The sequence below is a fragment of the Asparagus officinalis genome, chromosome 1 (assembly GCF_001876935.1).
Source record: "Asparagus officinalis chromosome 1, Aspof.V1, whole genome shotgun sequence".
In the NCBI taxonomy this organism is placed as follows: domain Eukaryota; kingdom Viridiplantae; phylum Streptophyta; class Magnoliopsida; order Asparagales; family Asparagaceae; genus Asparagus; species Asparagus officinalis.
This window is the reverse complement of record NC_033794.1, coordinates 113109465-113121037: the sequence shown is the minus strand read 5'-3', so window position 1 is coordinate 113121037 and position 11573 is coordinate 113109465. Positions and strand designations below refer to the sequence as shown.

The 11573-nt window shown below is 33.9% G+C and overlaps 1 protein-coding gene across 3 annotated transcripts; it reads right to left on the bottom strand.

Moving 5' to 3' along the window:
- LOC109829033 lies at positions 809-9015 on the bottom strand. 3 transcript variants are annotated; one of them, XM_020396081.1, is made up of 9 exons: positions 8871-9015; positions 7870-8132; positions 4515-4725; positions 4122-4418; positions 3917-4053; positions 3474-3684; positions 3176-3376; positions 2620-2947; positions 809-1175 (listed from the first exon to the last, which is right to left on the bottom strand). In XM_020396081.1, exons 1-8 carry the CDS (start codon positions 8896-8898, stop codon positions 2667-2669), a joined length of 1629 nt encoding a protein of 542 aa, XP_020251670.1. In that variant the 5' UTR covers positions 8899-9015; the 3' UTR covers positions 809-1175; positions 2620-2666. The 3 variants fall into 3 exon arrangements, with proteins under 3 accessions (XP_020251670.1, XP_020251671.1, XP_020251672.1); XM_020396082.1 differs by having other exon boundaries at positions 3917-4044; XM_020396083.1 differs by lacking the exon at positions 8871-9015 and having other exon boundaries at positions 7908-8042.

The window sequence follows — 11573 nt, the reverse complement described above, 5'->3', positions numbered from 1 at the left end:
TAGTTCATATCAAAATAATTAAAAAAATAAAAGCTACCATGAAATATTTTGATCATGAATAAAAAGAGAAACATTAAAAACCAACAAAATAATAAACTCCATGGCCTAAAAAAAAAATATATATCACTGCGCCAAAGCTACAGTGCTGCGCCAAATCTGGCGCAGCACTGTAGCTCTTGGAGGAGAAATAGTAACTTTTTTTGCGTCAAATTGATGGGATGAAGTTCGGTTGGAGAAGCTCTAAGACGGTATTGCTGGAAATATGAGGCGTAAAAAATAAAGATGGGTTACACCCGTTTTGTTACTGTTGGTTGTTAGGAGCGAATAAGAGGGCATCGTCGGAAATATGAGATGTAAAAAGTAAATATGGGTTACACCCATTTTGCCGGTTTTTAGAAATGTTTGTTATTAGAGCCATGCATGGAGAGTATGAGAGTATAACCCCCAAACTCACCACAAATTTGGAGTTTTGATATAGTATCAGGACCTTCGTAAAACTGAACGTATCACGAACCAAGGGTAAAATCAATCCATGCCCCCTAAAAACTTAGCATTCACAATTTTTTTAACATACATATAAAGAATTCATGTTTCACAAGGCAAATGGTTGGAGATGCTACGTGCATCTTCAAGTTCAAGTCACATGAATTAAGTGTTGTTGAGAAAGACAACAAAGGGGTTGAACTCAGCCAATATCGAAGTAACGAAACATGAGGAACATAAGAGGTATAACCGACATATCAGTGTAAATGTAGGATGACTATAAAAGAATTCCATACTCCAAATAACAAGCAAAGATTTAGCAAGATTCAAAGAAAACAAGCTCATCCAGTAAAAAGAAACTCCAGCCAACAGAACAATGAACCTGAGATGAAAACTAAGGATAATTTATATCATACAAGAATAGAGAACACCAGCCAGTGACAGTTGAATGTCGTTTACATAAGTTCGTTGGATATTGGGAACAGCAACGATATAGCTAACTTGATAATTATACTGCATACTGGTAACATGTTGCATGGGGTTAATAAGATATTAAAGCTGGTCATAATCTAATTAAAGCAGCTAGGATCAGGATACAACTTTTTTCATATGTAAAACAACACATGCATCATGTCAACAACTTACAGCTGAAGCAGAGCTTAAAAGCTTTCCTTGGCATTCCAAAACTGAATCTGGAAAAGTAAGAGGAAAAAATTAGCGACTTCCAACTATGTGGTTAACTTATTTGTCTGTATAAGTTGGCATTGTAAGAAGAACACACCTCATTAAGAAAAACAAATACTACAGATACCAATAGGAGATTCTTCGATGAATGTCAATGGACCCCTCGATACCTAAAAACCTCATACGGGATTTTTTTTTTTTTTTTTTTAACTCTAAGATGCCCCACCTAAAAACCTCATACGGGATTTTTTTTTTTTTTTTTTTAACTCTAAGATGCCCCCGCTGGTTGAGCTTTGAACAGAAACATGGACTTAACACAACGATATCAGTTCTTTTAATGTCCATTTTAAATTCATGACCAGCTTTGAACCTGGTTGCTCTAATACCTCAAAGGACCCTACTGCTACACCAAAACTCTCAAGTTGTGACAATTTAGGGGTTATAATTTTATACTCTAACAATGAACTACAATTGGTCAGTCTGCATGTTTTCATACTAATGTCCAAGAGGAAATAAATGTTCCGAAGAATTTTTTATTGCAAAGGGAAGGCATGGTAGAATAAAGAAACTCTCTAATTTCATGCCCATTTGTTTAATCAAAATATTAGTTGACAAGAGTAAAATAAATTAACATCCCTATGAACTTCCTATAAAGGTAACCAGGACTCTTTGTTCATTATCATTAAAGTTGTACAGAGTCCAATTTATCAAAGGGAGGGCCTTGGAATAGATGGATGCTAATGTTTAATATAATTTGAGGAGTTTGATAGCTAGTTTGGTCAAAATATTACACACTTATTTGGATGGAAGTGAAACAGCTAATGATTTGCATAAGACAAGAAAAACTGTAGTTAAAAAAAATTGTTCGATTCAAATGATGGGTTAAAGAAGTCATAGTGCTTACACAGGCAACTAGAGATATTGTATATACCACTAGGTTTTTCTGATGAACATCTAATACAAGCATATAAATTCTTCTGTTGATGCACACACAAGAACTTCACTCAAATTGCAGTAGAAACACACAACCAGAAACAAGCATATTTTCTGCAAGGGCTTAAATTAAAGTGAAAACTTAAAATACACTCACTAAGAATGAAATGGAGTAAAAGATCAGAGCATCAATCAAACAAGAGAAAGCGTGATCTAACTTAAAACGAATAAATAAAGAATTTAACTGTGCATATATAGAGAAACGGAATAAAATGTCAGAAAAGATACGAAAAGTAATTTGTTCATAAAACTAGGAGCTTTTGAATAGGAATAGAGCACCATTTACTTAGTATAGAATCAATAACAATAGCATATTATTTTTTAACAAAATGGCAGACAAAAACAGAAATTAAATTGTATTTTGCCCTTTGTGTGTGTGTGTGTGTGTTGTAGAACAATAAAAGATGGAAGAATAAATATATATAAAGCAATCTTAGTATAGGACTATTAATTACTTACCATTTGTCCTATAGCATTTTATTGGAACCATAGTCCTGTTTGTTCTCTTAAGGAAGGGTTCGCATTATCTTGGAAGCACCGTGTTTTTTGTTCTTGCGGGAGCGTTTCTTGCTGTTGCTGGGACCTGGGATCTGCATGTGACCTGACAGCCTTGCTTGATCATCTGACACAACCTCTGTTTCAACTCCAATTACCTGTGCAGGGGAAGAATTATTGGAGACACGGCCGAGATGTCCACTTGTTGGGCCCTCGGGTTGACTGTTCTTTCTGACAGTTTTTCCTTTGGGGTTTTCTATAGTTGGTAGTATAGAGTGATCTGCTGCAGGAACTTTTCAAGATAACACATCAAGTAAAAATTTAGAAGTAGCGGATGGAAAATGTAATTTAACAGTTTAGCACATATTTTTCCCAACAGGGCACAAACATGTGCTACTTTGTTATTTGACTTTCTACATCAGCCATTTCACTAATTTTAATCAAAATGTATTAAACAGGAAAATTTGTTATTGCAGCATTAGCAAAACCATGACAAGCAAAACATATGAATACAAATTACCTGGGAGATTGTCATTTGTTGGTAAAACATGCATGCCATTTTCAAACAAAGCAGTATAACCAGAGTGGTTATCAAGAGTTAGTTTCAAGGGCATATTATCGTCCTGCGGCACAATTTGACCACTACCCCTGTTAAATGCATCAACTAGTATGCCCTTTGACTTAATAACCTCAGTCATAACAGTGCTCATATCAGATTCACCTGCAATCATAGATGGGACACTAATCAGCTTTTTTCAGAAGTTAATTTTACCAAAATTCTCAGCTCATCTCTTAATCAACTAATGAGAGGAACAAACCCAATATATGGTCAATAACAGTGCGAGCTCCAAACTGTTCAGCCTCTTTTTTGCTCCTTCCAGGACCACCTACATACATTTTCCCGTCAAAGACAACAGAAGAAATAAATGTCGGAAACAGCCCCGCTAACTGGGAAGTTGTATATGTTGGCAGCCCCATTCTCATCTTAGCTGCATACTCATAGAGGATAGATTTGCAAAATATATTATCCTGGAGCAGAGAGAAAATGAGCTTGTGAAAGTCTGAAAGATAGAATAACCAAAGTTAGCAAGAACAAACCACAAAATAACGTGATCATAGTGATGACAAAAATAGTGTATATTTTTCTTGAAAGCGCCACCCTTTTTGTTCTTGCAGAAGCGCTTTCCGCTGCTGTTGGGATTTTGGTTCCTGAAACTATTGCTGGACCATCTGATAGGTCTGCGATTTTAACTACAATTACCTGTGGAGGGCAAGATTCACTGGTGGCATAGTAGAGATGTTCATTTGTTGAGCCTTGAGGTTGGTTGTTCCATTGTCGAGTTTTTTCTTTGGCATTTTCTACCGTGGCTGGTAGTGTCGGGTGAACTCCTGCAGGAACTTTCCAAGATAACACATCAAATTCAAATTTTGAAATAGCAAAAGCAACACATATGAATATAAAATACCTGGTAGGTTACTACTTCTTGATAAAACATGCATGTTGTTTTCCTTGCCATTGCTATGACCAGGATGATTAGCAAAAGATGCATTTAAGAGAACAATATTGTTTTGTGGTGCAGTTGAACCAGCATGCATGTCTTTTTCAGAGGCAACAATAGAACCATGTTGATTATCAAGAGTCGTTTTCAAGGGCATATCATCATCATGTGGCACAAATGAACCATTGCCACTACTAAATGCATCAAAGAATTTGCCCTTTGACTTAATAATCTCAGCCATAACAATGCTCCTATCAGATTTACCTGGAATTATAGATGGAGCACAAATCAGTTATACTTAGAACCCAATTTTACCATTTCCAAAGTTCAAATCATAATCAACCAAGGAGAGAAGCAAACCTAATATCCAGTCAACAACAGAGCGAGCTCCAAGCTGCTCAGCATCTCTTTTGCTCCTAGCTGGAACACCTTTATAAGTTTTTCCGTCAAAGAACACAGAAGTAATAAATGTTGAAAAGTGTGCCCCTGATTTGGAGGTTGTATATCTAGGCAGCTCTATTTTCATCTTGGCTGCATACTCATGGAGGATAGTCTTGTAAAATGTAGTATCCTGGAGTCAAGAGAAAATGAAAGATTGTAAAAGTCTTATGGTGAATAATCTCAGTTAACAAGAAAAGCGTGCAAGATAGAGGATTAATTTCTCTAAATACCCATAAATAACGGAGGCATAGTGATGGGAAATTAATGTAAGTATGTAACAAAATACAAAAACTGGTTAAGATACACTGAGTGAAGTTGTCAGCAATTGAAAGGAAGCCAACGTTATATTTCATAGCTAACTTGAGAGCAGGGAAAATACAAAACCATCAAAACATTGCCTATGGTGACTTTTATTTATGATTAGTTTATGTAATGGTCAACTGTTTCCTCAAATTTGAACTAACCAAACAGCTTTAATTACCAAGGAGACCCCTAGATGTTTGTAACTGAATGTTTATAAGGGAAACATGGATGTGGGTTTGCTTGATAGCTTGGCTGATGTCGTAGCTATAACTTCTTGATGCCATGCCTAACATGAGAAGCAATCCATAAAAAACGCTTAACATTCTGTGACAAGCTTGAGGAGCAAGAGCACGTACTTTTTCCTGAGGATAACATGTCTATGTTACTAAGGCCGATAGCAATATTGTATTTCAGTAGGAAAAAAGAGAACATAATGACAGAAAATAATGAAAAAAGGTAATGATTGTCAATAGTAGAAAGAGGTACATGACAGAACAGAGAAACCTGCAAGATCCGCTGCACATGGTGCCAACATACAGTTCTATTATTTATCCATTGGGTTTCAGCCTTCAGTGTTGCATAAGGGATCTATTTGTTAAGAACTTAAAGTGATAAGTAATTTAAGGAAAGATTGGATTTAATGTCTATGCATGAAAGGAAATAGGGAATTGAAAATGATTCCAGTTTTGACAGCTTTGATCGATTACGAGGCATCTGATAAAGCAATTAGATATACTGAGACCCAATGTGGAACTAGGCGAATTCAACAACTCCTACTGCACTCTTCCCCTTCTAGATACCCAGGCTAGAATGCATGTAACTGCTTCAATTATGCGCAATTACATGTATGCTGTTCGAGGGTTAAAAATCCTATACGTCCCCTTGGTTGTAGAGAAACTCTGCAACATGTTTATGTACGCTACTGCTAGTAACATTTCTTCAATCCATGGACCTCATGAATGATATTGTTTACATAAATTATATAAAAAAGCTTTTAACTGTTTTGCAGTAATAAGTAGATTAAATATGTAATGAAAAGAAAAGACAGTATGCCTCACACACCAGAGCACTTGGCTACAATAAATATGTAGACAGCAAGTTAAATATGGAAGCATTGTCCAGATACAAAATTTGCATCTTGAGTTAAATATGGTAACAGAGAGCATGGAACTACCCCCTTCAGATGAATAATTGTGTTCAGAACATTTAAGACAGGCTTTCTATCTAATTTTGCACCTAAGAGATCTGACCAATTCTAACAAGAAGATTAGTTATCGGAGTATATGTGCATTGTGCAACCTTATGAGAGATGTAACGCCCAGGGTACTGTTGTCTCTCAATCATATATGATGTTGTCTATCACTCACATACAGGATAATGTTTTATATGCACTTTCAACTTTCAAGAAACTTCTTAAAAAACAAATTGACTCAGAAGTTTCAGGTTCAGTTTCAGAATTAGTTTTGTGCCGAACATCACAATGCATATGAAATTCTGGTCATGTGAATGTAAGGGGGTGCAAATGAGCCCTTAAGCAAGTCAACCCTATTTGAATTTAGCTTGTTTATAAATTTGAACAAAATAAATCAAGCTACTTGAATAGAAGCTGACTACGAGCTGTGCATCATCACTGATTGCTCTTGGATTGAGCATTTTAATGTTCACACCAATCATATTCAATCTATGCATTGGAGAAAGCATAATATTTAAGATGTGCCAAGAATTCTTTTTGCACACTTTCTTCCTATTTACTCATGAAATAACTTATATTACAGTGTGCTTCCGATAGAATAACTGTAACTACACTAAAAACAATTGCTAAGGTTTGTTCATATTGTTAATTGATTCCAATATGACAAACTTGCTATAGTAGAAAATGTATATATTTATATTGTTTCATAATGGCAGTATTGAGTTATATTTAAAATAGCACCTAACCTTATGGCATATGTTGTGCACGCAATCACTCATATAGCTTAACTAAGCAACAAACATGAACTAGAACTAGAAGGGTCTAGCATGATTTCAGCCTAAATACTAAGCTAAACATGAACAATTCAAACCGCTCGTCTGTTTGAGATCTCTATGCCAAGGATTTATATTCAGCGTTCTAACAATGATATCTTTCTTTTGAAAAAGTCCCCAAGGACCCAAAATATGGGACCAACAGGGGGGGACATGTGAGGTGTCCCTCTCCTATTGCATAAAGAGTTGACTATCATTAATGATAGCCGACTCATTATGCAATAGGAGGAAGACACCTCACATGTCCCCCCTGTTGGTCCTATATTTTGGGTCCTGTAGCAAAGCTCCTTTCTTTTTATCATCAACTTGCCCTCATAGAATCACTTTGTTGTTCACAATCTGGCTTCTGTTTACAACATGTCCATGCCCCCAAGCAAATTCTCCTCAATTTGTTGAACAGAAGCTTTGAGAGAAATCTTTTTTTTTAATGTTTACTCCTATGTGATCAACTTGACATGCTATACTTAGGAATCTGATTAGTCATTTTGCACCATATTATCTACCCAGATCAATTGAATCTTTACTTGTTTTACTGTGCAATATATCTGTAGAAACATCAAAGTGCTTTCAAACAAACCACCCCGATAGACGAAGGACATACCCATATCGGATGGACACTGGATGTCATACTTGGCAGGTATATGATGGACACTCTTTGTAGTTTATTCTACAATTTTACAAAGTAACCTAGATACAACGAGAGATGCGTCCAACATACACAATTAGAAATGAAATCCATGTGAAGATAGAAATTGCATAAACTTCAGAAATTTGGTTCATGAATGATCGTGTTTGCCACTTTACCAAACATGAAGCACTACATGACCTCATAATAAATCAAGATAGCAATTGGGCATCTTTAGATATTACCAAAGCAAGTATCTAAAGAGAGAGAACATAGTGCACGAATAGTTCATATGAGCACAGAAAAGAATATGTGCCGTACATCGGGAATCAGTGAGATTCCTTCCAGCTTCATCTTACTTAAAACGCTATCGAGAGAGAGTTTTGCTACATTCTGCTCAGCTTCTTTTTGCCTCAGAAATACATGCGGAGATACAAACTTCGTCCCATCAACAATGACAGATGACCTAAACAATGGGCGATGTAGAGATCCTTCATTACATGTTTGATAAACCGGTAAGGGAATCGATGCTCTCTGAGCAAACTCCAGCAACCTGCTTTTATACTTGAACTCGTCTTGTGTCCCTTGAAATCAAGCGAAGAGCGTGAAATAAGTATAGAATAAATATTTATTTCTTTGTTATGCCTTGAGACTGAAATAAGGGTGAAAAGGGTAGGGCTTTTCTTGTTTTCCAAGAGTAGGAAGATTTTGGGGGAGATTTCGGTACAAAATTTAGCACTTTACTTTTAAAATGTAGTTTAGGTAACCCAGTGAAGCTGGAAGTTAAAAGTGTTAGGACACAATTTTCTCCATTTTCTTTGCCCTAAATTTGTCGAAATAGTGTAAGAAAAGGGAAAGTTTCTGTTGTTAAAGCATAATAATGGAAACATAACGCACCAAATTTTAGTGGACCCTGAACAAGAAATAACTCCAGCTCTAAAAATCTACACAACTGTACTAAATAGGCTAAATTTAAAAGCAAAAATCCAAGGGGAAAAAACACTAAAAATATTACTCCTTTATGCCCTAAATCTGTTGCGCTACTGGAAATTAGCTAAAAATTGAGCGCAAAAATTCTATAATAAACGCACCAAAAGTCGTTCTCCTTTATCCTTTAAATTTATTGTTGTTAAAAATAAAACCTCTCTGATCAAATTTTTGGTACAAAATCTTCCCGTATTAAACATATGAAAAACCTTAATATAATGCTCCCAACTTTTTAGCAGAATCTAAAGAAGAGACAACTCAAATGAGCTCAAAATTGAACGCAACAATCCCCAACGAATGCGCTAAAATTCCTGAAGAGCATACTGAAAACTCACTCGGATTCGCCAAGGATCGGGCCTCCATCGAGGAGAAGACGAAAATTAGGGTTAGGTGTTTTCGAGGGTTTTAGTGACTCGAAAAAGAAAGATGAAACGATGTTGCGGCGGCTTCCAATGGCTTCTTTTTTTTTTATATAAACCCTTGGCCCCAAACTCTGGCTGTGTGTTGGGGGTTGTCAAATACAACTCAAAACCAGAATTAGAAAAATATATGGAATAAAATTTTACAGGATTAGTCATTGGTCAGCTAAAATAAAATTTTACAATATTAGCTAAGGGGCTGTTTGGTTGCACACTTTTTAAGAAAACTTTTCTCAAAACATCTAACAATAGCAAATTTGTAATTAAAAGTTTTCTAGAGATTTCTGTAAATTGTGTTTGGTTCAACAAAAAATTTACAGAAATATTTTCTATAAAATATCAAAACCTACCAAATTTTACAAAAAGCAATTTCCTCTCAAAATGAGACGAAATCACCAGAAATCTGACACATACCATATTTAATTAAAAACCTACCAAATCTTGTTATTTTTTATAAAGTTATGAGCTATTTTCTTGTTTTGAACCAAACAAGCAAAGTACAAAAAACAAGAAAATTGGTACTTTTTGATTTCTCAAAACTTTTCCTATAATTTTTTTAAGAAATACAAGGAAATCATATTTTAGGTGGAAAACATTTGCTATAATTTCTAGAAATTGAACCAAACACCCGTAGAATTCTAACAAAATTAAAACTCGGATAATTTTATAAAATTATTTTTTTATATAAAAATGAGAGTTCTAATCTCTTAAATTATTTTAAGTTTTAGCTTAGAGCTAAGTGATAAAAACCTTAAACTCCTATTTATTTTATTATTTTTTATTTTTTATATATACTTTTTACTTCTTTCTTACTATGCTCATCACCATCGTTAGACTATGTCGTGAGATCAAATCTCGTCTACTCTTAGTCAACTGTAATATTTTCTTTTTTACCGAATATTATAATTATATAATTAATTTAAAAGTAAAGATGGTTTCAATCCATAATTTATTAAATAATAAAATTAAGAGANAAAAGAAATTAAAATGTAAAAACCTTTTTTTAGACTTGTACTATAATAATAATTACAAAATAAAAAAATCTACAACATATATTATAATAACAGTTACCAATACGTTATTGTCTAATCAGAAGTTATTTAATAGTAAATAACATTCTCGTAAACAATTATCAATCAATAATAGTAAGTTTAAATACATAAATGGTATATATATATCCTCAAAATGGATATATATGTACTTCATGATTATAAAAATTTATCCCATGTTATTTTATCATATTATCTCGCTTCATAAAATTATTCCTATTTATCTCACTAATTTTGCTACCAAAGAATTGTTTCATTTTAACTAGGCATGTCCAAACAGGCAGTCCCAGCCTGGAAATCCTTGTCTAGGCCGGGCAAAATGGATAGTCTAGACTCAAACCTAGAGACCCCAGGCCAGGCTCGGGTCAGCACGGATTTTTTTTCCATTTTTTATTTTCTTTTTTTACAAAAAAATGATTAATATTAGTTTCTGTAAAAAAATAGAATTTCAACAGTAATTAAAATATGCAAAATTTTGACAAAAGTTCAATCTTCTTATTAACCACTTATAATTATACAATTTGTAAATAAAAATATCATAGAAATTAAAATGATAAAAAAATTATTTATTATTAATCACTAACAATTACATTTTTTAGAATTTGTCACATCACAATAGATGAATTCATAGGTTTGCACCTACTCATCTATATCACTATTATTTACAACTTTTTCCAAATAATTTATCACAAATTTATAGCTAAGAAGTAAAGATTACAAACTACTTTATACTCTATATCTCTTATCTTCAACTCATTAAGTCTATCTTCAATATTAGCTATCCGGTCAATGTCTTGAGTTCTCTTCTCAAACCTCCACCAATTTTATAGGCACATTACAGTTTGTATGGTAGATGGATCTAGCGATGTTCTATAGTCATCGATCAAATGTCCTGATGTGCTGAAGGCAGATTCCGAAGCTATTGTAGAATCCTGCACTGTTAGTAAGTCACGAGCCATGATGGAAAGTATATTATATAAAACTGTTCCATATACTCTACATCATTGCAAAATATCAAAATCAATATTATTTTAAAAATTAACTAAAGGTGCAGGTAAATATTGTTCAATTTCAGAAATTTCCTTTGATGATGATCCAGATCCAGATTCAGATCCATGGCTACTACCAGTTAGCCTCGTTATCATCGATTGCCTATCAAAAATCTTATCTTTGCCCCGTCTTGAGCTTGTAGAAGCTGTAGGTTGAGGTGTACTTACCACATATCTACCTACATATTCATCAAATAATCTTTAAAATAGTATTTTAATAGTGTTATGATGAGTAAGAGTAGCAATAGTCTGACCATCATCAGTATCTATTATCATGTTTTTATACAAAGAATTTAACAGACTTTGAAGGCCAATATCCTTCAAACATTGATCAATAAAAATCTCCAAACCAAAAACAAAAAATAATAGGAATAAATCTAAGATATTTATTAAATTTACTTTCCATTTTAAAAATCATGTTTCTAAAATAATTATCCATGCAATAAATAGTAAACAAATGTTCGAATATTTAAAACTTGTAAAGTAACTTGAGTAATAGTTGGATAATAAAACTACATAAT

Excerpts from the sequence above, each read along its gene's own strand:
- LOC109829033 (XM_020396081.1), bottom strand. The coding sequence starts at position 8,898 with ATGGAGGCCCGATCCTTGGCGAATCCGA. Across the intron at positions 4,419-4,514 it reads TGTTGTTGACTGGATATTAG|GTAAATCTGATAGGAGCATT; the intron begins GTTTGCTTCTCT and ends CTATAATTCCAG. Across the intron at positions 2,948-3,175 it reads AACAAATGACAATCTCCCAG|TTCCTGCAGCAGATCACTCT; the intron begins GTAATTTGTATT and ends TATCTTGAAAAG.